The sequence below is a fragment of the Folsomia candida genome, unplaced genomic scaffold (assembly GCF_002217175.1).
Source record: "Folsomia candida strain VU population unplaced genomic scaffold, ASM221717v1 Fcan01_Sc001, whole genome shotgun sequence".
Taxonomy (NCBI): Eukaryota; Metazoa; Arthropoda; class Collembola; order Entomobryomorpha; family Isotomidae; genus Folsomia; species Folsomia candida.
In genome coordinates this window covers 91,582-114,122 of record NW_019091193.1, presented here as the reverse complement: position 1 = coordinate 114,122, position 22,541 = coordinate 91,582, and the positions used below count along the sequence as shown (strand labels likewise).

Genomic DNA, 22,541 nt, shown 5'->3' with positions numbered 1-22,541 from the left:
TTAATTGATTTCTACCTTTGCTTCAGATTGCAGGGATCGCAGCGTCTATGCTAGGAATCCATGAAAATTCTGTGAGAGGTTGTATTAAAAAACAACCTAATCTAAACACCCCGCCTCGAAAAAAACGAAAAACGAAATGGGAAATTGATGATTTCGATCAAACCGCGATACGAAATTTGGTTTATAGAAATTTCGAACAAGGTGCAAATATGCATGCATACATTTTAATAAATCACTTCATTAAAGATTTATAATATAAATTTCAGGAGCACATATCACGCTACAAACGCTCTTAACCGAAATTAATGAGAAAATCGACACATTTATTGAATCACCCATTAAAATTAGTATTCTACGGATTATAATGCCTCAAATTGGATTTGAGTATAAAGTGTTCGATCACAGATTACGATTAATGGAAAGACAAGATATTGTTGAACAACGTAAAAACTATTTGAAGTAAGTTTTAATTATCGTGACTCATATAAAATCGATAGTTATTGAAAACGAACCGTCATATTGCATGCTTGAATAAAACATATTTAATTTGTACAACATGATCATACTCTTTGTCCGTGATATTAATTTAATTATTGATGAGCATTGCTGAACTTAATCCCTATTTGACTAGATTTTTAACAAAAATGTAAAAGATGATAAACTCAGTCAAGCGCAATTTATTGTGTTGTGTACAATTTGTTGTGTATTTTAGACGAAAGAAAGAAATTGATGCCACCAATAAAAATGTAGTGTTTTTGGACGAAACTTGGGTCAATAAAAATCACCAAAAGCAAAAGGTTTGGACCGACGGCACCGTCAAATCGACACCAAATTGCAAAATCGGAAAGGGTGATCGTTTAATTATCACGCACGCTGGATCCAAGGACGGATTCGTGCCGAATGTTTTAAATATCTTTTGGTCAAATACCGGACAAGCGGATTACCATCAAGACATGAATGCAGAATATTTTGAAAAATGGTTTGTTGAGCAACTTTTAGTATCATTGGAAGAGCCAATTGTCATAATTATTGATAATGCCAAATACCATTCAAGGAGGTACTATTTCTAACATTGAAACTGCATGATAATTATTAGCATGTAAGAGTTGCATATGTACGACTTACAAATATAAATTTTAGAGTCGATGCTGTACCTACCTCCAGTTCGAGAAAAGGCGTCATAATAGAATGGCTAACCAGCAAAAAAATCAAGTTCCCTCAAAATGCAACCAAAGTTCAACTATACGACATAGTTAAAGCTTTTAAGCCATTCAATGTCGAGTACTATATTGACAAAATGGCAGAAGAGTATGGTCATGAAGTTCTAAGGCTCCTTCCTTATCATTGTATCTTTAATCCGATCGAATTGATTTGGGCAAATACCAAAAATTATGTAGCTACACATAATGTGACCCAAAAACAAACAGATGTAAAACAATTATTTATAGATGCATGTAATAGAATAACCAGTGATAATTGGTGTAAAGCAGTAGAACATTGTAAGAAAGAGGAAAAAAATATTGGAAAAAGGATGGCATTTCTGATAAGCTAATAACTCCCATAATTATCAATTTAAATGATTATACCGATAGTGAAAGCAGTGACACTGAATCTGAATAAATAAAATGTATTTTTTGATTGTATGATGGGTATATCATGGTGTCCCATTAAAAAGAGCGTGACGTCACTTTTCACAAGCTCCACCCGCACAGTACATACATAAGTTGAGTAGACTTTAGTATCAATGTTCGACTGGACTATGCTACAAGTTGGTTCGCTAACTAATTCTCTCATCATAAGGCGTGTTTACACATAGTTTAATGGAATGTATGTCTTCATCATCACTTCACTCGGTCAATTATGATTTTCATTGACTGGAAAAAAAATAACTTCCATGAAAGCAAAAATTCTGGCAATAAAAAAATAGTATTGATCGAATGATAATTACGTGAACTATCAACACGCCCTTATTGTGTACGTTTATCCGGTTTGTCAATAAAGTTTTACGTGAATTATTTTGGGGTAGAGGAATTTATTTACTTACTTTGCATTTCCATACTTGATATATTTAAAGGTAAGGTTAAGTACATATTTAAGGACTCGGGAATTTAATGCTCCTACAACTGTGATTTTTACAGAAATTATTTGTATGCGCATTACATTACACATCTATGTAAATTTATTTATGTTACATCGGGCATCCCTAAATTATTATACTGACTTCATTTGCATTAAAAGATTTCAACAAGTTGCACAACTTTCCGGAACAAATTCGACTATCTGGTTCTGAAATTAGCAACAGATCCACAATCTTCACCACGTTCTTGAACTTTCCGAGGCAACAAGTATTCAAGTATTTACGTCTCTCAATCCCATTAAAACCTCGCACTTTTTCAAAAACTGCAGACTTATCTGAATTCCTATATAAAATTTCGACCCAAACTAACCCCAAACTGTACAAATCCGTCTTAAGCGTATACCGCGAATGCTTCCTCATTTCCGGACTTTGATACCGATAAGTCCCAGCCACCCCAACGTTTCCGCCTTCTGTGCTCATCACTGCTAAACCAAAGTCGCCAATTTTCCACGTCAACTTCCCAGACGATTCTTCCACCTTACAAAATATGTTTCCAGGTTTAATATCCCGATGAATGTAACCTTTCGAATGTACGTAGAGGAGTCCAGTCGCAACCTGTTGAACGATGCTGATCTCATCCCCAACTTGTTCAGGGTACGCTTGCAAATAATTTTTTAAGGTAGTGTGACATAGTTCCATCTTGATGAAAATGTGACTCAAGGGCGAATTTTGGGTGGACGTCACGGAATTATTGGAATTCGCGATCAACTCGTGAATATACTCTTCTAATCGAGACTTCGTTAAGACGAGTTGACTGCAATCTTCCGCTTCTGCCCAGCAACCATAGTAACGAACGACTTGGTCGGATGAGAGTTGGTCCATGATTTGCATCTCATTTACCAGAGTGGTCATATAGTTGTTTAGATTAACGCTTCCAGTGGATTGGGCCGATGTAGTAGATGATGTAGTGGAAGTACCACTACAATTCCGAAGCGTTTTTTTCATGTCGATACATTTGATAGCATAACAGGTCGGGGAAATAATTGCGGCTTGATCTTCGACTTGATACACTTTTCCGAAGAAGCCTTCACCCAAGAGAGAAAGACAGATTAAGGAAGGGTTGCTTTTCCAGGGAGGTGTTAAAGGGAAAACAGGGTGAGGTGAGGGGAGGAGGAGTTGCAACTCTTGATGGATTGGTGGCAGTGGAATATCTGTTATTGATAAAATTAATCGTTAAATTGGATAAAAATTAAGCTTAAATGAGTAAAAATTATTTATCTACATATCTGCATATAGATTACCTGATCGTGACCTTTTACTCTTTTTCTTTTTTTTCTTAACGAAGACCGCAATGCAAATTCCTATAAGAGTAAAAACTGCAATGCCAATGACGACAAAGGTTAGTACACCTGGGTCGCCTGGGTTCCACCCTGCAGCGAAATGGAATACTTTATTGGTGAATTAAAGAACTAGTAAATCGCTAGATTTTGTATCTAATAAATACAAGTAGATAATTTTACCATTATTTTTAACATCAGCCTCGACACAGTTTGATACGTTGCTTATTAAAATACATTTCCCATCTGTCTCGCAGTACGTTTCATTGCTCGAACAGTTTGTGCCGGGTATCGTATCAGATTTATCCTATTTGTATCGAAATTTGTAAGAAATACATACATTAGTTAATTTAATAATTTGTAATTCAAGCCCGTCACGTGTCTAAGTGTTAATCACACTTGCTAGTTTCTGGATCGGCGCACCACTGGTTCGCAAAAAATGCGCTCCGAACCACAGCGAACCACACCCGGTGTGGTTCGCTGGGTTTGAGACTTTTGCTGGTGTGGTTCGCTGTGTGGTGCGCTGGTTCGCGGTGTGGTGCGCTTAATTTTGAATTTTTGTTGGTGTGGTTTGTGGTGTGGCGCGCTAAGTTTCAGGCTTGGCCGGTGTGGTTCGCGGTGTGGTGCGCTAAGTTTCAGATTTGGCTGGTGTGGTTCGCGGTGTGGTGCGCTGACCCAAACTAGCAAGTCTGGTGTTAATGTTTGTCACACTTACTTGTGTAGCCCATTTTTGGCCCTCCTCTGCACTTGACTCTGAAGGACTAATTGTAATTTCATGGATTTCTTCCGTCGTTTTGGGGTAAACTTCGGACTTGGACATATAACACATAATTTCGTCGTCACTATTCGTACAATTTTTTTCGTTACACATCGAGCCAGTGTTGATACACCTTTTGTTACCACATTTAAACCCACCCAAAATACAGTTATTCTCACACACCATAAAGAAAGACTTCTCGTTAACCCACTTCCTGCTCCCATCATTAATTTTTAGGGAACTAGTATTATCATTGCGCAAAGTTCCGTGCCCTATTTCCGTCAAATCATGGTCACAATCGAGATTTTCCCAGATACTTATACATTTCTCTGAGGAAACTCTATCATCGGGAACACCCACAGAACTGCATTTCATGGTATAAAACTTTTTACACGCTTTTCTCGATACGTCTGCATCGCATTGGAAGAATTTGCTATGAAGCTTCACGTGCATTTCTCTGAATCAGATGTATGTATTGGATGGTTGTGCGTACATGAATTGGACCCTGTTCCTGCAACAAAAGTGTAATTACATCTTACGAGAGGAGGAGAGGTTATCTAAATACATGCCACTCCCAGATCTTGATGGATGCCCTGTGATTATTTGGTTCCTCTACACGATACAGAACCCGGAAGTGTTTTGATTCCATGGATACATTTTCGCTCGCCAGACCGATTCAGAAGTGTGAAAAACACGAAAGAAGACTTGTTTTTGTTTGTCCCCAAAATATCCAATTTTGGCCGAATTTTTATATTTCTTAAATATTATTGGTCTAGATAGTTCCTTTCTCGAAATTTGGATTTTTCAAATAATTCAAGAGCAGTATCATGTAATGAAAATCTAAAAATTCTAAACTTTAACATTTCTACTGGATACATATGTACATGTGTATGATGACATAAGTACGTATATGTCTGGGATCACAGAAATGTAAAAATATGTACGAACAACACAGGATTTTTAATGCAAGTTGGAAGCTTGTAGCCTGCAAGTTGTAGGTTCATAACTTTTTGGGGGTACCAAATATGTAAACGGCATCAAGATTTGAGAGGGGCATGTAAAGAACCTCTCCTCAGATCGTACAAATTTTTAATTCTACTACAAATGTAATGTTGTAATGTTCTTACCTTAAAGGGTATTAATTTAGTTAGGAAGTGTACCTTATAGATTTAGAAAGTTTACTACAGTCCAAAAAATCGTTAACTTACAATCACTAAGCCAACTTGCCAAACTATGTCGGAATATTCATGTACTCACATGATCGCTCAATTTACATGTGTATGATCTGTTTATCTTGTCGTAATAATTTATTCAATAGCTTGATGCCCTATCGAGTAACATATATCAACAACTGCAAGAACACTTTAATATGTAAATACACGCTATATTATTTATCTCTGTATGTATGTAAGTACGGTACTTATCTACATACATACAAGGTATATTAATTTACGACGAATAAACCAGGATTGGTCATCTCTGGATTGAGTTTGTCTGGAAATAATTATATTGTCGAACCTACTAGTGAATGTGCATAAATCGAAAATTGCAATGGCAGTGACCGGATACGATAAGCCAGATAAGTGATACAATCACAATATACGTACCAGGAGCTTTATCGCATGATTTCGCAGTGCATACAGGGATGCACGTAAATAAGTATAAATATGTATATGTACATATGTACATACATACTTATTTAATGCAAACTTAAGCATACTCACATCAGTATAAACGTACGTATGTATATATGTGTGTAAATATGTATGTGAAGTTTTACCAGTATATAAGATGACGACCTCTAGCTCATCCTCAACCGATTAAAACTGTGAACGACGTAAAAATATAGAGCTTACGTTATCGTTGAATTACTTAATAAATCCGAAGTATTTGGTTATATAAACTTAAAATCACTGCTTAGATATGTACATAGATACCGATATGTGCATAAGTTTGTAAATTTACACGATCATATTATGAGAACAAGGATGCATACACAGAATATTTATGTATGTATCTACATATGTACATCTACTCTTCATGACATTGCAATAGTTATGTTCAATTTAAGTACTATTTTGGGTTAGGTCAATTTATTTATTTTGCATCTCCAAGTATTACTGGACATCTTAAGGCTGCTCCTCACGAGAGGAGGAGGAGGAGAAGTGTGGGGTTGGAGTAATTTCCCAGTCTCAACCGGCCCTCTCGCTTTGCAGAATGCATTATAGCGCTCATCTCGAAACTTCCATTGACCCTGTGGGGCGGGGGGTCGACATTCGGGTTCATAATAGTGGAATGTTTTGCATTTCCTTTTCTTCGTCTGATGGCATTTTTCAAATTTGTTGGTCTGCCTTTACCAATCCCAAGACTGGTAAAGGTTTTACCAGTCTGCGGATTGGTAATGACGTTACGAGCCTAAAAAATAATTTCTAGGGCCGTGAATCACGGCCCGTGAATCTGCAGCTTTTCAATTTTTAAGCGTGTGATTTCACAGCTTTCAAATTTGCTTATTTTCGTTTTTCGAAAATTTAAATTTTGCTGATAACTTTTTTAAAAAACGCAGCGTTAAATTCTTACGGCGTTATATGTACTGACTTCATTTTCCTTTAAACATTTCAATAAGGTGCACAACTTATCGGAACAAATGCGACTTCCCGGATCTGCAATTAGCAACTGATCCACAATCTTCACCACTTTCTTGAACTTTCCCATGCAACAATTATTCATGTATTTACGTCTCTCAATTCCACTGTAACCTCGCAAATTACCAAAAACTGCAGATCTATCCGAGTTCCTTCTTTCCCTATGTAAAATTTCGACCCAAACTAACCCCAAACTGTACAAATCCGTCTTATCCGTATACCTTAATCGCTCCCTCATTTCCGGACTTTGATAAAGATATGTCCCCGCCGCCCCTACGTTTCCTTCGTCTCTGCTCATCACTGCTAAACCAAAGTCCCCAATTTTCCACGTCAACTTTCCCGAAGACGATTCTACCTTAAAAAATATATTTCCTGGTTTAATATCTCGATGAATGTAACCTTTCGAATGCACGTAGAGGAGTCCAGTCGCAACCTGTTGAACAATACTAATTTCATCCCCACCTTGTTCAGGGTATGCTTGCAAATAATGTTTTAAAGTGGAGTGACATAGCTCCATCCGGATGAAGATGTGACTCAAGGGCGAATTTTGGGTGGATGTCGCGGAATTATTGGAATCCTTGATCAACTCGTGAATATATTTCTTTAATCGATACTTTGTTAAGACGAGTTGACTGCAATCTTCCGCTTCTGCCCAGCAACCATAGTAACGAACGACATGGTCGGATGAGAGTTCGTCCATGATTTGCATCTCGTTGAGGAGAAGGTTCATGGAATTTTTAAGAGTAATACTTTCGTCCGATGGGGAAGATGTGTGATCAGTACAAGGACTACTGCAACTGCGAAGGGTTTTTTTCATGTCGATACATTTGATAGCATATCCGGTCGGGGGAGCAATTGCGGCTTGGTCCTCAACTTGGTACACTTTTCCGAAAAATTCTTCGCCCAAGTAGGAAAGACAGATTAGGGAAGGGTTACTTTTCCAGGGAGGTGTTAAAGGAGTAATCGGGTGAGGTGGGGGCAGGAGAAGTTGCACTTCGGGCGGACGAGAGATTACTTGCATTGGAATATCTTTCGTTGATCATGTAATATAAAGATAATTGTTAAATGAGTAAATATGCACGTGAGTACGTATAAATGTGTATGTACTCTCCATCCACGCAGGATTGAACTTTTACAGAGAATTCTGAGAAACTACGCCACTGTCAGTCTCAACGTTTTCCGTCGACATTATTTGAGGGAAGTTGAGACTGGCAGTCGCGTAGTTTGACAGAATTCTCAATTTCTGTAAAAGTTTAATCTTCCGTGGATGGAGAGTATGTACATTTGTACGAGGGTGAACCAAGAAATAGCTGGAATAAGTAGGAAGTGGAACGATTTAAATCGAATTTTGTGCTTGATAATAAACCTCAAATAGATTTTTTTCAACTTCCTAGGTTAATTAACTACAGCGGCCACAATGAATTTTTAAGGTTGAAAATCTTCAGAGAAAACGAATCACTTCAAAACGCTAGGGGACATCTAAGAATTATATCACGCAAAAATCGCTATTTTCTAAGCCCCATCCACCCCCTGTTACATGTGCCACAAATTTCAAGTTTGATATTGTGCAAAGATTTTGATGCAAATTCGTTTCCTGCCTTTTGCTCCAGCTCTTTTTTGGTTCACCCTCGGACATAGGTACTAAAGTACAAAGATTACCTGATTGTGACCTGGTTGACACATTATCATTAGTTTTCATTTTTTGCCTAAGGAAGACTGAAATCCCGATCACAGTAGAAACTACAATGGCAATGATCACAAAACTTAGGATACTCCCCGAGGTAAGATATAATGTACCGGGGTCGAGATTCCGCCCTACAGTGAAACAGGATACTATTGATGAAAGGCCTAATAATTTGTTAGATTTCGTTATACATACACCTAGATTTAGGCAATTTTACCATCGCTTTTACTCTCTGCCACGCCACAGTTTGAAGAATTGCTTATTGGAATACATTTTCCATCCGGCTCGCAGTACGTTTCATTGCTCGAACAGTCTATCCCGGGTATCGTAGATATTTCCTATGTATGTGTTTCCAAATTTGTGAGCATTAATTCTTATATTTTGGTATTTCATAATTACATCGAGCAAGGGCTTGTGAAACCGTCATGGTGACGGCCCGCTCAAAGGGCCCTTAAGTGGGTCTGGTGGGCGCAAGTGTGGTCATGGAATCAAAATTAAGCATGAATCGTTCACCTAACGGTGCCAAATATGCCAAGGGCATCAAGATCTGAAAGGGGCATGTGGGCAGCCTTTCCTTAGATCGTACAATGTCTATGTTGTAAATATTTCGATTTTCTTACTTTAAAGAATATTAACGTATTTAGAAAATCCACATTATGTTTAGAAACATGAAGTGTATTTTGTAGATAAATAAATATGCTAATTAAGAAATCCGCGGAATGCATGAATTCCATAAATGCGGAAATATAAATGTCTGGAGACACATTCCAGTTTGTTTATTTTTAGATGAACAGTTACATGGCAGTAACTGTTGTAGTTATGTAACGTATGTATGTACATGTCAGGTCAAGACGATGTAGCGAATTCCATAAGTTCTATTTTTAGCATGAACTCTAAGGAATTGTGTACGCATACCTGAAAGTTCTTCTATTTTTAGAGCTTTCAGGAATGCGCTTTCAGTTTTGGCGTTCAAATTCCTGAACGTACACCCGCTTCCATCCCGTCCGACCGTTTGACATAAATACGGTCGCCGTCTCGGCAGCAGTAACATCTAGTAACTTGGCAGAGCCTTACAACCTCTGCACAAGACTGTATAGCGATTCTCAATCTGCCTCAATTGAGAATGTGAACTTGTAAATATTGTCTTAACTAACTGTATCAAATTGTCCCAAGTAGTAATTAAATAACTGGTACACTCTTAGAAACTGGGTATTGATCCATGAAAAATTTTAATACCGTCTCACCGGTATCATCAAGAGGTGACGATGTGGTATCAAAATTTTACGGAAAATCGATACCGGATTTTTGAACTTGGACAGTATTAAATAGTAATACTGACGTGGTATAACAACAATACTGATGGGTATGGATTTTATACCACTTTTACCCCGTCTCGAATTTGTCCGGTATAAACATCAGCCCGGGATTTGCAAACTACTCGCTTGCAGTTTGGAAGTCGATTTGCTTTCGATAATGAGTTCTTCGAAATTAGTTCGGGTGGGCAATTCTTTGGGGGGGAAGAAATTGATTTCTTTGGATGGAAACTTTGACACTTTCTTATCAACGGGTAAGCCTGAAAATTTTTCTCTTTACTATAATCTTGAGGGTTTTAGCTAAGGAATTAATTATATTTATTTAATTTTCAGTCAGAAACAAATATGGATTAGACGATGAGTCAATCATCAATTTGGAGGACGATCAAGGTGCGGAGGTCGACATAGATACATTCCCTATTTTATTGGAACTCAGTGGAATTCCAAACCTTGTTTTTAAATTGGCTGGTGAAGAATATTCTGAATTTACTGTCAACCTCACTGATGGCAGCCCGCCAAGGTCGGACTTACAGATAGTTAATAGTAAGGAAACAAACCTTTTTTTACACTTTACGCTTTATAGTAATTAATTGCTGTATATTTTTGTATTTATTATTTTGTAGCGAGATCATCCACGTCACTGATTCCTATTTCCGGACGTGAATATGGATTTCAAGATAATTTTGGCCTGGTAAATACATTTACCAATACAAACTAATTTTTCTAAAGAACAAAAAATTTACCAATAATTGCTGGACTTTAATAATTAATTATTCTTCATTTAGATGCTGCACAATTTCCTGCAACAAGATGACGAGACGAATCAGGTCGTGTGTCGCAGTGTCATTCTAAAAATTTTGTAGATGATAAATCTGCAACCATTCTTATAAAGCAGTTTGTATCAAAGCTCGTGGAAATTAAGGGGTGAATTATATAAAAACTTGCTATAACTATAATAACTTTGATATTTGTGTAATTAATAAAAATGTCTACAGGGAATCACCAAGTTCCGCGGATCAAAAACTATTAGCAGAGGCTATTATTGAAATTGTCCCATGTTGGCGCTACGCAGGATCAGCTAATGGTTTAGTACGTCAAATTTGCTTCTAATAATTTAAATAATTATAGTAATTATTCTTCAAAACTTCAGAACATCTTGTTTGATGAAGTTGGACCTTCCGGACTAATCCAAACACGATTAAGGAACATCCACAAGAATCTGAATACAACGAGAAAAGCAAAAGCAAGTAAGACAACCCGGATTCGAGAAGGCGGCCCCACCGCCAAAGTCTCAAAGCTTGTGGAGTTAGGCGACGACGTTGATTACGATGGACTGATAAATCGCCTAAACGGAACCTGTGCAAAATCCGGAGCAGTCGAAATAAGAAGATTGATGGAAATTACTTTGCCACATCGAGAGCAGATGAGACAAAATAACCCTCAGTCAATCCTTATTGTTTACAAAAAATTTTCAGAATGCGGATTTATGGTAAACGTGAAGCTAAAGTGTCATTAAAACATTTCATTACAGGTCATAGATATATATTTAATGTCCCATCTTATATTCTGTAAATTTTTATTTTAGATTTCACATGAATTTTCATTAATGAAAAAGGAGTCTCGTAGTTATTTTCTAAATATTTGGCCAAAATTTGCACCAAAGCTGCTGGAAAAATCGAAACATTTTACTACATCTCCATCGCTTGTGACATTTTTGGCTGATGAGTGTGGTTAGTAAAATCGTAATAATGTCCTAGTTCATAATTAATTTTGGTTTTTGCTGGATAATATTTTATAGCAAATTGGGATACTTCCGTGGCAGCAATTTTTGTGCTTTTGCACTTAATTCCTCCAGCTGCACAAGGGAAGGGGAAAGCGAGTCGGTGTAAAATATCAGATGCAAAAAACTTATTAATTTCATATTATAAGGTATGAAAATATTTAATCTTTCCACACAATTTTGAACCTAAAAAATTTTGCTTTATAATTATTTGATATATAGAGTGGAACCCCACTTCAATCCATCCTGGACACATGGGACGAAGAGAAAAAACAGCCCAACCTTTTGTGTTTAGGCAATGATAAGAAGAACCTGTCATCATTCTATCTTGTCGTGGATAAAGTCCTGCTGCCAATAGAAGCCAGCAACATCACTGAGGCGGCCGATCTTCTCTTTAAATCTCATTACGTGTTTGGAGCAGAGTACGACAAAAATTTGCAAGGTTTTTGGAAGTTTCTGCAAGTCTTTATTTACAATATTGACATCGAAACTACAGATCTCTCCCGGAAAATTAAATCCGTGTCTGCCCAGCTCAGCGGAATTCTTGCAGAAAGTGCAGAATAATGTTTGTTTGTCCCCGTTGTAACAAAATAGTTTTAGGAGCTACCGAATTTATTAGTCATGTTAAGTACATACATAACTTTAACCATATTAACCTTGCTCAATTAATTTGTCCTTATAGTACGTGCAACGTACCGATAGCTAGTTGGAGTGGTTTTATTCGCCACTTAAAATCTCATGATTTAATGGCAGATCTTAATTTCAATTTCGAGTCAAACGAAAATTATCCTAAGTTAGAATCCGGTAGTAGATTGTTAAATGATAATTTATATGAAAACTTTAACGAACTAGAAAATTTAGACAATTTTAGAAACATTTCGATTGAAACTGGTATTGAAATAGTTGGAAATGTTTTGGGGGAATTTTGTTCCTCTTTATCGGCAAATGGTGTTACTAACTCGGAGTTGGATTTTATCGCAAAGCAAATGGAGTATGCGGTCCACGAAATAATTGATTTAATTAATAAGTTAGGGAAACAAACTTTTAATAAGCAAGAAAACTTTGACCTTTTTTCCTCGCAGATTAAATCGCTGTTGTCAAGCTTTGGTAAAGTAAGAACTGGATACCAGCGGCAAAAACTATGAAAAACATGATAAATTAATTTTACCACGGGAAATTAGCTTAGGTAGTAGGATTGAGGTTCAAGTTCGACAGGGCAAGCGGCAGCAAATAGTTGTCGAGGATACATTTATGTACATCCCTCTCCTAAACACATTAGAGAAAATTTTACGTGCACCGGAATTGTCTAATTACTTTAAAATGCAAGTAAATTTAAATGGAATCATTGAAAAATTTTCAGATTCAGAAGCCTTTAAAACAAACACTTTGTTCTCAGAATTTCCCAACTCCATTCAATTGCAACTGTTTTATGACGATTTCGAGACAGTCAATCCTTTGGGGTCAAAAAAGGGTGTCCATAAGTTAGGGGGTCTATATTTTACTTTAAGAAATTTTCCGGATTCTATACATTCTCAACTGTCTCAAATTCACTTGCTTGCTCTGTTTTATAGTGAGGATGCCAAAAAATATGGCCATAATGCTATACTGGAACACATCATTCCCGATATTAAAATTCTCGAAACGACCGGAATTTTAGTTGGTGATGATATATTTCGGGGGACCATTTGCTCCGTAGTATTTGACAATTTAGGTGGCAATTCTCTGTTGGGTTTTGCAGAATCTTTTAATTCAAATTATTTTTGTAGAATCTGTTATATTTCAAAAATTGAAACTCAAGAAGAATTTGACCACGAAAAAATGTCAATTAGAAATATTGCTAATTACGACTTACACTTAAATTCAAAAACTTTCGGGGTCCAACGTTCGTGTGAATTAAACAAACTTTGTCATTTTAATTTTTTAAAATCTCCTATGGTTGATATAATGCATGACATGTTAGAAGGTGTCATCCCCTATGAGATAAAAATAGTTTTGCAGAAGTTAATAGGTTTGGGTTGTTTTACACTTGAAACAATTAATTATCGCATATTAGCTTTTGATTATGGATATTTAGAATCCAAAAATAAACCCAACCCTGTGCGTTTAGATGGACCAGGAAACAAAATAGGGCAAAAGGCCGCTCAAATGTGGTGTTTAATTAGATTTTTACCTGTAATACTTGGAGACTTGATTATTGATCAAGAACATTGCAAATATTGGGAACTGATATTGCACTTGTTAGAGTGTACGAGTTACATATTTTCTAGAAGGTTTTCTGATTCTTCAATTTTGAGGTTGAAGTCCACAATTATCAAACACCACTGTCTGTTTAAAGAGTTATTTCCCAACCAAAATTTGATACCCAAACACCATTTTATGTGCCACTATCCTTATATTATTAAACAATCGGGCCCTTTAATTTCTCTGAGGACAATGCGTTTCGAAGGCAAGCACAATTATTTTGCGCAACTAGCCCAAAATAATAGAAATTTCAAAAATATTTGTTATTCTCTCGCAATGAGACATCAACAATATAGTTCTCGCGTCTTTAAAAGCATTAAGTGTCACTACGGGTTGAAAACCGACAAAATTTTTCAAGTAAAATTATCCGAGTTTGAAGATTCATTTGATATAATTGAACCTGTAGTGATATTTTTGGGCGATAATAGCATTGGGATTGAAACGGAAATGTTGAGCACAAATCAAATTTGGTTCAACGGATATAATTACAGAAAGAACTTTGTAGTTTGCTACGGCGTTGGACCGGTCTTCCCAAAGTTTGGTTTAATAACTGAATTCATTTTACCTGAGCCTAATGCATGCCTTTTAATTCTCAAAGAGCTAGCTGTAGAGTATTTTGATCGTCATTTATTTGCTTATAGGATTAAGGAAATAGATAATAGATACCATGTTATTAATGCTAAAAATCTAGTTGAGCACGACGCAATGGAGGTTAAACATAATTGTAACATTTCCGGATCATTTGTTATTTCTAGACACTTTCTGTAGTATATACTATTGTAATTATTTATATATTACCCCTTTGTCGTTTTATTATATACAGATTCCTTAAATTCTTATTGCGTAGTGTGTACTATGTATTTATTGTAAAGTTTTTCATGCAAAAGGTAAAATAAATAAATTTTAAATCAATACCAGGCAGTACTAGTGTCTAAATATTTAATACCGTTCGGTTTCATGATTGCATTTCGTGGTATTGATTCATGGTCATTTATGGTAACGAATATAATACCAAAGGATATCGTGTGTCACTACCGTGCTTAGGTGATTCAATACCGAGTGTACAAAGATTAATACCGTCAAGTATAAATATAATAATACCAAAGCAGTACAAAATCAATACAGCAAATTTCACATCCATACCGTGACGGTATTAATGTAAAATGATACCAGTTGGTATTGATTCAATACCGCAACGGTAGAGTCACATATGAATACCGCCTGGTATTGATCTGGTATTGATTTTTCTAAGAGTGTAGTATCAATTGACAAGTATGTAGATATTTACAACTCAAAAATAGTGAATAAATGTTATCGTCGTTATAACGTTTAAACTTAACCAAAAGTTGTTCAGAGCAAGTTAATTCACATACAAACCAGCACACTTAAAAATCATTCATCAGAAATTCATCACAATATTTAGCACACATAATCTCACATTTCACTAGTTACTCATGAACATAAACACATTATGTAGAAAGTTTACTATATTCGAAAACAGCATTTACTCAAATTGGTGAAAACAATCTGCCAAACTTTCACCAATTACTCACATAATCACTCATTTTATGTATGTACATATGATCAAATACGTAAATATGTAAAGGATGTTGATTTAATTCGATGAGATTTTGCCAAAATTTTTGAAAGCGTATAACTCAAAAGCGGTGAAAACGTGGGTTCTTCTGGTGATGCACATGATCCGGACTTATCTTCATTCTACTCATTGTAAACTTTCAAAAACAATTATTAGGTTGTTTGAAGGTTATGCGTGAATCTAGTTGGAGCCCAAAAATACACATCTGGGACGAATTAAATCAACACCCCTTAGTAATATCTTGTAGTTATAATGTATTCAATTCATAGTCTGATGGTCAATCGAATAATGCATACAAGTGCAAGAACATGTATGTAATTATACACTCTTAGGCAATTGGTATTGAATCATTACGTATTATTACCGGACGACGTACATGTATGACTCTACCGGCATCGGTAATATCGATCGTTACCGCGTAGTAATATGGTGGTAATGAAATCGTTACCACTCCGAATCAAATTATTACCATTCCGGTAGGGAATTATTACCAAGTCAATACCAGTACGGGGTACATATGTGACTCTACCGGATGCTTTACAGTGTACATATATATGTATGTATGTATATAGGTATGCAAATACTTACAATGCGTATTAATTTATATACGATGAATAAACCCAGACTGGTCATCTCTGGAATCTAGAGCCTGGGTTAACTTCCTCCAATCCACTTGTCTTATGAATGTGTAAAAACCGAAAATTTGTGTATGTTGAGGTCTTAAGTGTGAGCTTAAGGACAATGACCGGATGAGATAAGCAAAGCCATCATATCACATTAAACATACATACCTGGAGCTTTATCGATTATGTTTACTACAGTGCTTACTGGAATGTAAATACATATGACATCCATAGTATGTACATATGTCATACATATCTAAACTATATAAAGCAGGCGAGTGTATCGCTGCTGGGTCGGTGGCTTTTTTGAGAAGTTAGCCTCTCCTTTCCACTCTCCACTCTGCAGAGAGAACAGGAGAGGCTAACTTCACTAATGTTGGGGTAACGGGCTTATCGACGTGCCTATTTTTCACGTCAATTGACGGGCTTCTACACTAGTGTATTACATATTACGAAATTATACGCAAACTGAGACATATATAGGGAAGGTGTATTTTGACCATTAAAGGATAAAAAAACTTCAGTCTGGTCATTGTTAGCATTGCACAAAAGTTTCATAACATTCGATTCATGCATTCATTTTCTGCAGGTCAAAATAAGTTGACACTTTCAATCAGTGACCAGTCCATAAATGTCATATGTGCCTATATAAGAACCAATACACAATGTAACAAACGGTTGCTCATCCTTATACCGAATAATACCGATTAAAACTTTGAACAACGTAGAAATCTAAAGGCTACGTTAGCGTTGAATCAAATACATAAATAGTAAACCCTAAAGCCTGTTATTTACCTAAACGTAAAATCAGGTTTATTTTAATCGATAAAATTTTGGACATATGTACATATATGATTTTTTGAGTTTCCTGTCATTCAATTGATGCATTGTAGGATTAGTTAGCCTTTCTTGCCCCATACTTACTAGGGAACATACATAGGTGTCCAACGCGTTAAGGGTCGACACCTATACCAAACTTGATAGTACTGCACACTATTAGAAAATTGATATTAAATCATTACCGACCGGAGTACGTATGTATGTGACTCTACCGGAACAGGTATTAACGGGAATTACCGTTCGGTAATGCTGTGGTAATGAAAAATTTACCACTCATAAATTACATTTACTACCAATTCGGTAGTAAATTATAATTACCAAATCAATACCAGCACGGAGTATCTATGTGGCTCTGCCAGATTTTTAACAGTGCATGCTTTACATATGTACATCCACAAATGTGTAGATCTTATTTCGTAAAGCCAATACCTGTTGAGTCCAAATATCAGTTGCAACCTTTGGAACGCTGATGCAAATGTGACATCAGCATTTCAAAGGTCAAGGGATTCAAAATACATAGATGTAGTTTTCATATGTATCTCGCCTCTCATGTGTGTCCAAACCATATTGTGTGCAGGAGGAGATCACGAAGGGGAAGAGAGGATAGGAATGAGGAGCACAGAATGATGCCTACGTCATCATGATCATCATGATCATGAGGGCGTAGTTTGTGCATATGTAGCGTAAGTAAAGGTAGTGATCAAGTAGGCGTGGCTTATGTGATCACGTATATATAGAGTAAGCAGAGAGAGAAGAGAAGAAAAGTGTAGGTTTAGATTCAGGATCAGCAGGTTTAGTTTTAGTGATCATCAAGATCAAGTTCAAGGTTTAAGGCTTCGGAAACTTAATAATAAGTTCCTGTCTAGATAATTAGTTAAAATTTAAATAATAGGATTAGCTCTCCCACGTATTTATAATACGAGCATTTCTGTAAAGTCAATATTTTTCAGTCGGTATTGATGTAAATAAATTTAATCATAATTCTTATAAAAAAGTGAGTTTCTACAACAAGTTTATTGCACAACGACACAAAGAAAAGGGGCATCCGCGAAAGTGGATGTGAATCAGGACACGCAATCCCATAAAAGAATAGGGAGCGTTACAAATTGGTGCTTCGAAACCCTTACTTAGTGTCAAAAAGTGCAATAGTAAACTTGGAAATCCTTCGCGATAAAAAGTGCGAAGGGCATAAACAGTGAGTTTGGAGAAGTTGGTGAACAGTTTCGAGTCGTTGGCAGTGGAAAGTGTGTTTTACGTATTAAATTACATATTCCTTCACTTCCTGCATGGTGCAACGACATCCGACATCATGGGAATGCTGACTCAACTCTTCGGTTTCGTCGACATGACCGGACTCACCAACCTCAAGGGAAACGTGACCTCAGAGGCAACAGCGCCCCTCGTATCGTCATCATGGTGGTATGGGGGATTTCTCTTCATGATGGAAGTGTTTGGAATTGCTGCGGTTCTCCTTTTGCTCGGTGTCCTGGTGAACAGTCTGGTAACAAAGTACATTTTGCCTCACTTACCTTGTTGGATGATTCCACGTTTTGAATCTGTGAATGCGGATCGTCGTCGTAAAAAAGTAGGTAACCAGTTAAACGTTCTGAATAGGGATATCGAGATCATTTTTGCCGCCCAGAACAAAAATCATGATCAATTTGTAAGAATTAGACGCATTTTTGATTCGTTAACCTCTGAAATTGCTCAAATTTTCATTCTAACGAGTAATCATCAAAATTCCCAACTTGGTGAGCAAACCGATGCATTGTGGCGTCGGGTGAATAGCCTAGAAGTTAGGGTCAAACAACTCTTATCAGAATTTGATATTCGTTGTGACAATAGGCACGAAGCAGTAGGACAATTGGTATCGCAACAGGCAGCTTTGCATAATTCTCCCTCTCCTATCCTTACCGGCCTTATTGGTTATGACAACCCGTACCCTCAACAGTCAAATCTGCCCTTCCAGGAATATGTAGATGAGAAGATTAGGCACCTTGGTGAACAAATAGGACGATACAGGAACCATTTAGCATCTTGCATAAAAAGCAATTATGCTATTGTGGAAAAGGAAATGGGAAGTTTTCAAGATTCCATGAAGTCATTATTTGAAGACGAGGTCACATGGATTCATGAACAATTGACGAGGATGCAAACTGCCATAGATAAGCAAGACCAAACTATTCAAGCTCAGTCCAGCATCATCCATGAGTTCATCCATGCAAATTCAAGGGTTCAAGCTCCTTCCAAGGAGATGAAGCCCACGCTACCAACTCAAGATGACCCCTCATCTTGCGTGGAACTTCTTGGCGTCCCTCCACCACCACAATTCTTGTCATGTCCTCCACCACCGCAATTCTTGGCGCATTCTCCACCACAAGTCACTAACCCTCTAAGTGAGAACAAAAATGATGAGATTCCGGCGTGGTGCATCTCTGGTCCCAGAATCATGGAACGGAAAGAGGAAGAAATCCCCGTAAATCCTACGGACGCAATCATGCAAACTCGTTCTTCCTCATCAGGACCCGTTTTATTTCATTCAGTAGGCAATATCCCTCCACCAAAATTTAACCCGAACATTGATTCTGCTGAAAATTTCATCATGGAATTGGAGAATCACATGGAACGGAAGCGCTTTCTTCGGAAAGATTGGATACTATCACTGCCTGCAGTCTTCAATCAAGACCCCAAGCAATCATTATGGTGGCAACGAACGAAAGCTTTTTGCTCGTACATGGGACGATTTTAAGAAACATTTTATCACCATGTATGCATCGGATTCTGATCTTCATGCTGCACTAGAGAAATTACTTTTACGTAGGCAGAATGACAATGAACCGTTCCAGAAGTTCGCCTTCGAGACGGACCTTCAGTACCGGAAAGTGAACAGGATGACAACAAATAACAAAGAAGCAGAAATTGTCACCTTCATTGCAGAAAGAGCCCTCCCGTACTTGAAAGCAAATCTTCTTGCGAGTCGTGCTGCAACAGTTGTGGATCTCATCAACTATGCGTCAAAAATTGAGCGTCGTGTACAAGAGAAGTCCCACAACAAGTACAAATCCTGGCAAAAAGGTGAGAAGAAAGTGGAATCTCATCAAACAAATTCTGCAAATTCTGGAAGGAAGTCTCCACCACCCTCAAATAATAGACAACAACAACAACAACAACTACAACAGCAACAACAACAAGTGGCACCTTTCCGGCAACAAGGACGACCGAAAGTGTGTACATTTTGTCCACATTTAAGCAACCATACCACCCAGAATTGTCGTCGTCGTCAACAACCTCAAGTGAATTGTGGTCAAGGGAGTGATCAACACTCTCAGCGTCAACAATCGTCACAAGATGCGACGGGAAACGGGAGGAGGGAGTAACCATCCACAGATTTGTGGTTACTCATCCTCTAATTCAAAATCCAAATCGACTAATTCCTATCCTTCCTATTACTTTCCCCTCCTGTAAATTAAATGCCTTAGCAGATACTGGTTCTACGATTTCAATTGTAACTTTAAAATCGCTTAGGAAAGTATTAGGGAAAGGATTTTCTGTAAATAAATGGGTAGAAGGACCAGTTATCATGCTAGATGGTACTGAGTCTCTTCCTACTGGTATGGTTACCTTAAAATTTAATTTAAATGATCGTGAATACACTCACACATTTGCTGTCATGAACAGTTCAAATGAAATGCTCTTGGGCATGGACTTTCTTCATAATTGTGGGTTAGTGTTGGACATAGGGTCACTTGAATGGGGTTTGTCAGACTCCTTTCCAAGTCAACAGTCCCCGCTCACAGTTAGTAAAGTTCACGTCTCCAATTGCAATTTACAATTAGTGAGTGAATTTGAATCCGACCAACTGAAGGAGCTTATCAAAAAGTTTCCCGACGTAGTCGATGCCCCATTAGGGAGAATAAAAGGTGTCAAACACACAATAAAAATGATGGAGGAGCATCCAAAGAGACAGCGTCCGTATCCAACGGCACCCCACAAACACGCAGAGATCAACCGGCAAGTTGACGAAATGCTAAAGTTGGGGGTGATCCGTCCATCAGATTCCCCATACGCAAGTCCTGTTCTTTTGAAAGAGAAAACGGATGGGACTTGGCGATTTTGTGTTGATTTGAGACACATCAATAGATATACCGAGCATGACAGTTTTCCCATTCCACGCGTTCATGACCTTCTCCGTAAGTTGGCCAACGCAAAGTATATCAGTACAATGGATGCAGAGAAAGGGTACTGGCAGATCCCTATGGATCGTAAGAGCCGCAAATACACCTCATTCTGTACCCAAAGGGGCCTTTTTGAGTTTAACATGATGTGCTTCGGACTCAAGAATGCTGTGGCGTCCTATCAGAGGATGATGAACGAGCTTCTTGCGGGTCTCGATGAATTTGTGTTAATCTATCAAGTTGATGTCCTCGTATTTAGTGAAAACTTTAGTGATCACAAAACGCATCTTGAGACCGTCTTAGAACGGTTTCCAAAAGCTGGCCTGACACTTAAGAAATCAAAATGCCATTTTGGGAAGAATCGCGCAACCTTCCTAGGTCACATTGTGTCCTCCAAAGGCATAGAAATGGACCCAGAAAAAGTAAGGGCCATTCAAAATTTTGAATTTCCATCCACAAGAAAACTTTTAAAGACTTTTCTTGGGATGATTCAATGGTATCATGGATTTATTGACCATATGGCCATTTTAGCGGAACCACTTTGTAAGTTGACCTCAAACAAAAGTGCTTATCACGAAACACCCGCCGCAAAACGGGCCTTTCATGCACTCAAAGCCGCATTTCTTAAAGAAGTAGTATTAGCCCACCCGATCACTGGAAAGCCTTTCATTTTGAGAACAGACGCCAGTAATATCGGAGTAGGAGCGTACATCTCTCAATTAGACGAATATGGGGAGAAGAAAGTCATTAGTTTTGCAAGCAAAACTTTCTCCTCAGAGGAACGTAATTACTCAACAGCAGAGCAAGAGTGTTACGGAATTCTCTTCGGTCTGGAGAAATTTCGTGAGTACCTTGATGGTCACGAATTTATTCTCCAGACGGACAACCAAGCCCTCACATACCTAGAGAGCATGAAAAATACGAATGCCAGGTTGATGAGATGGTCTTGGAAGTTGCAAGAATGGTCCCCATATATTCAACATATAAAAGGTCGTGATAACTGTGTCGCAGATTTTTTATCACGTAATCCAGGTACAGATTCCACAGAAGTTGACAAAGATGAGGAGTACATGTACCCACCAATTCAGGCATGTTCCCTCCAGCTGGCCCGTGAAGTCATCCAGCGTCACCAAAAACGATGTCCAGAGGAGATGACTGCACATTACTCGTCCCCTGACTTTGAGACGATCAATGGGGTGGTCTATTATACCAAAACTCCCACCATCGTTCCGGTGATTCCATCTTCTCTGGTACCTGAGGTCCTCGCCACTTTCCATGACGCTGTCTATAGTGGTCACTTGGGCGTTGACAAAACAATGGACAGACACAAGAAGAGCGCATTTTTCCGAAACATGCGTCAACAGATTGTGGACTACATCGCCACCTGTGACATCTGTCAGCGCGTGAAATTCGACAATCGGAAACCTCCTGGTTTGATGCAATCGTCGCCAGTCCAAAAACCGTGGGCCACCCTT

At 37.7% G+C, this 22,541-nt stretch overlaps 1 protein-coding gene and 1 long non-coding RNA gene across 3 annotated transcripts; one reads left to right on the top strand and one right to left on the bottom strand.

Moving 5' to 3' along the window:
* Positions 1 to 2,024: 2,024 nt before the first annotated feature.
* LOC110841622 lies at positions 2,025 to 16,099 on the bottom strand. 2 transcript variants are annotated; one of them, XM_035846676.1, is made up of 8 exons: positions 16,017 to 16,099; positions 8,715 to 8,835; positions 8,473 to 8,628; positions 7,035 to 7,842; positions 4,130 to 6,491; positions 3,598 to 3,721; positions 3,379 to 3,507; positions 2,025 to 3,288 (listed from the first exon to the last, which is right to left on the bottom strand). In XM_035846676.1, the coding sequence occupies exons 5-8, from the start codon at positions 4,622 to 4,624 to the stop codon at positions 2,204 to 2,206; spliced, it is 1,833 nt and encodes a 610-aa protein (XP_035702569.1). In that variant the 5' UTR covers positions 4,625 to 6,491; positions 7,035 to 7,842; positions 8,473 to 8,628; positions 8,715 to 8,835; positions 16,017 to 16,099; the 3' UTR covers positions 2,025 to 2,203. The 2 variants fall into 2 exon arrangements, with proteins under 2 accessions (XP_035702569.1, XP_035702570.1); XM_035846677.1 differs by having other exon boundaries at positions 4,130 to 7,168; positions 7,276 to 7,842.
* Positions 10,018 to 10,711, top strand: LOC118434025. The gene is made up of 3 exons (XR_004833716.1): positions 10,018 to 10,353; positions 10,434 to 10,501; positions 10,596 to 10,711. It is a non-coding gene; the product is annotated as an uncharacterized LOC118434025 (long non-coding RNA).
* Positions 16,100 to 22,541: the final 6,442 nt, after the last annotated feature.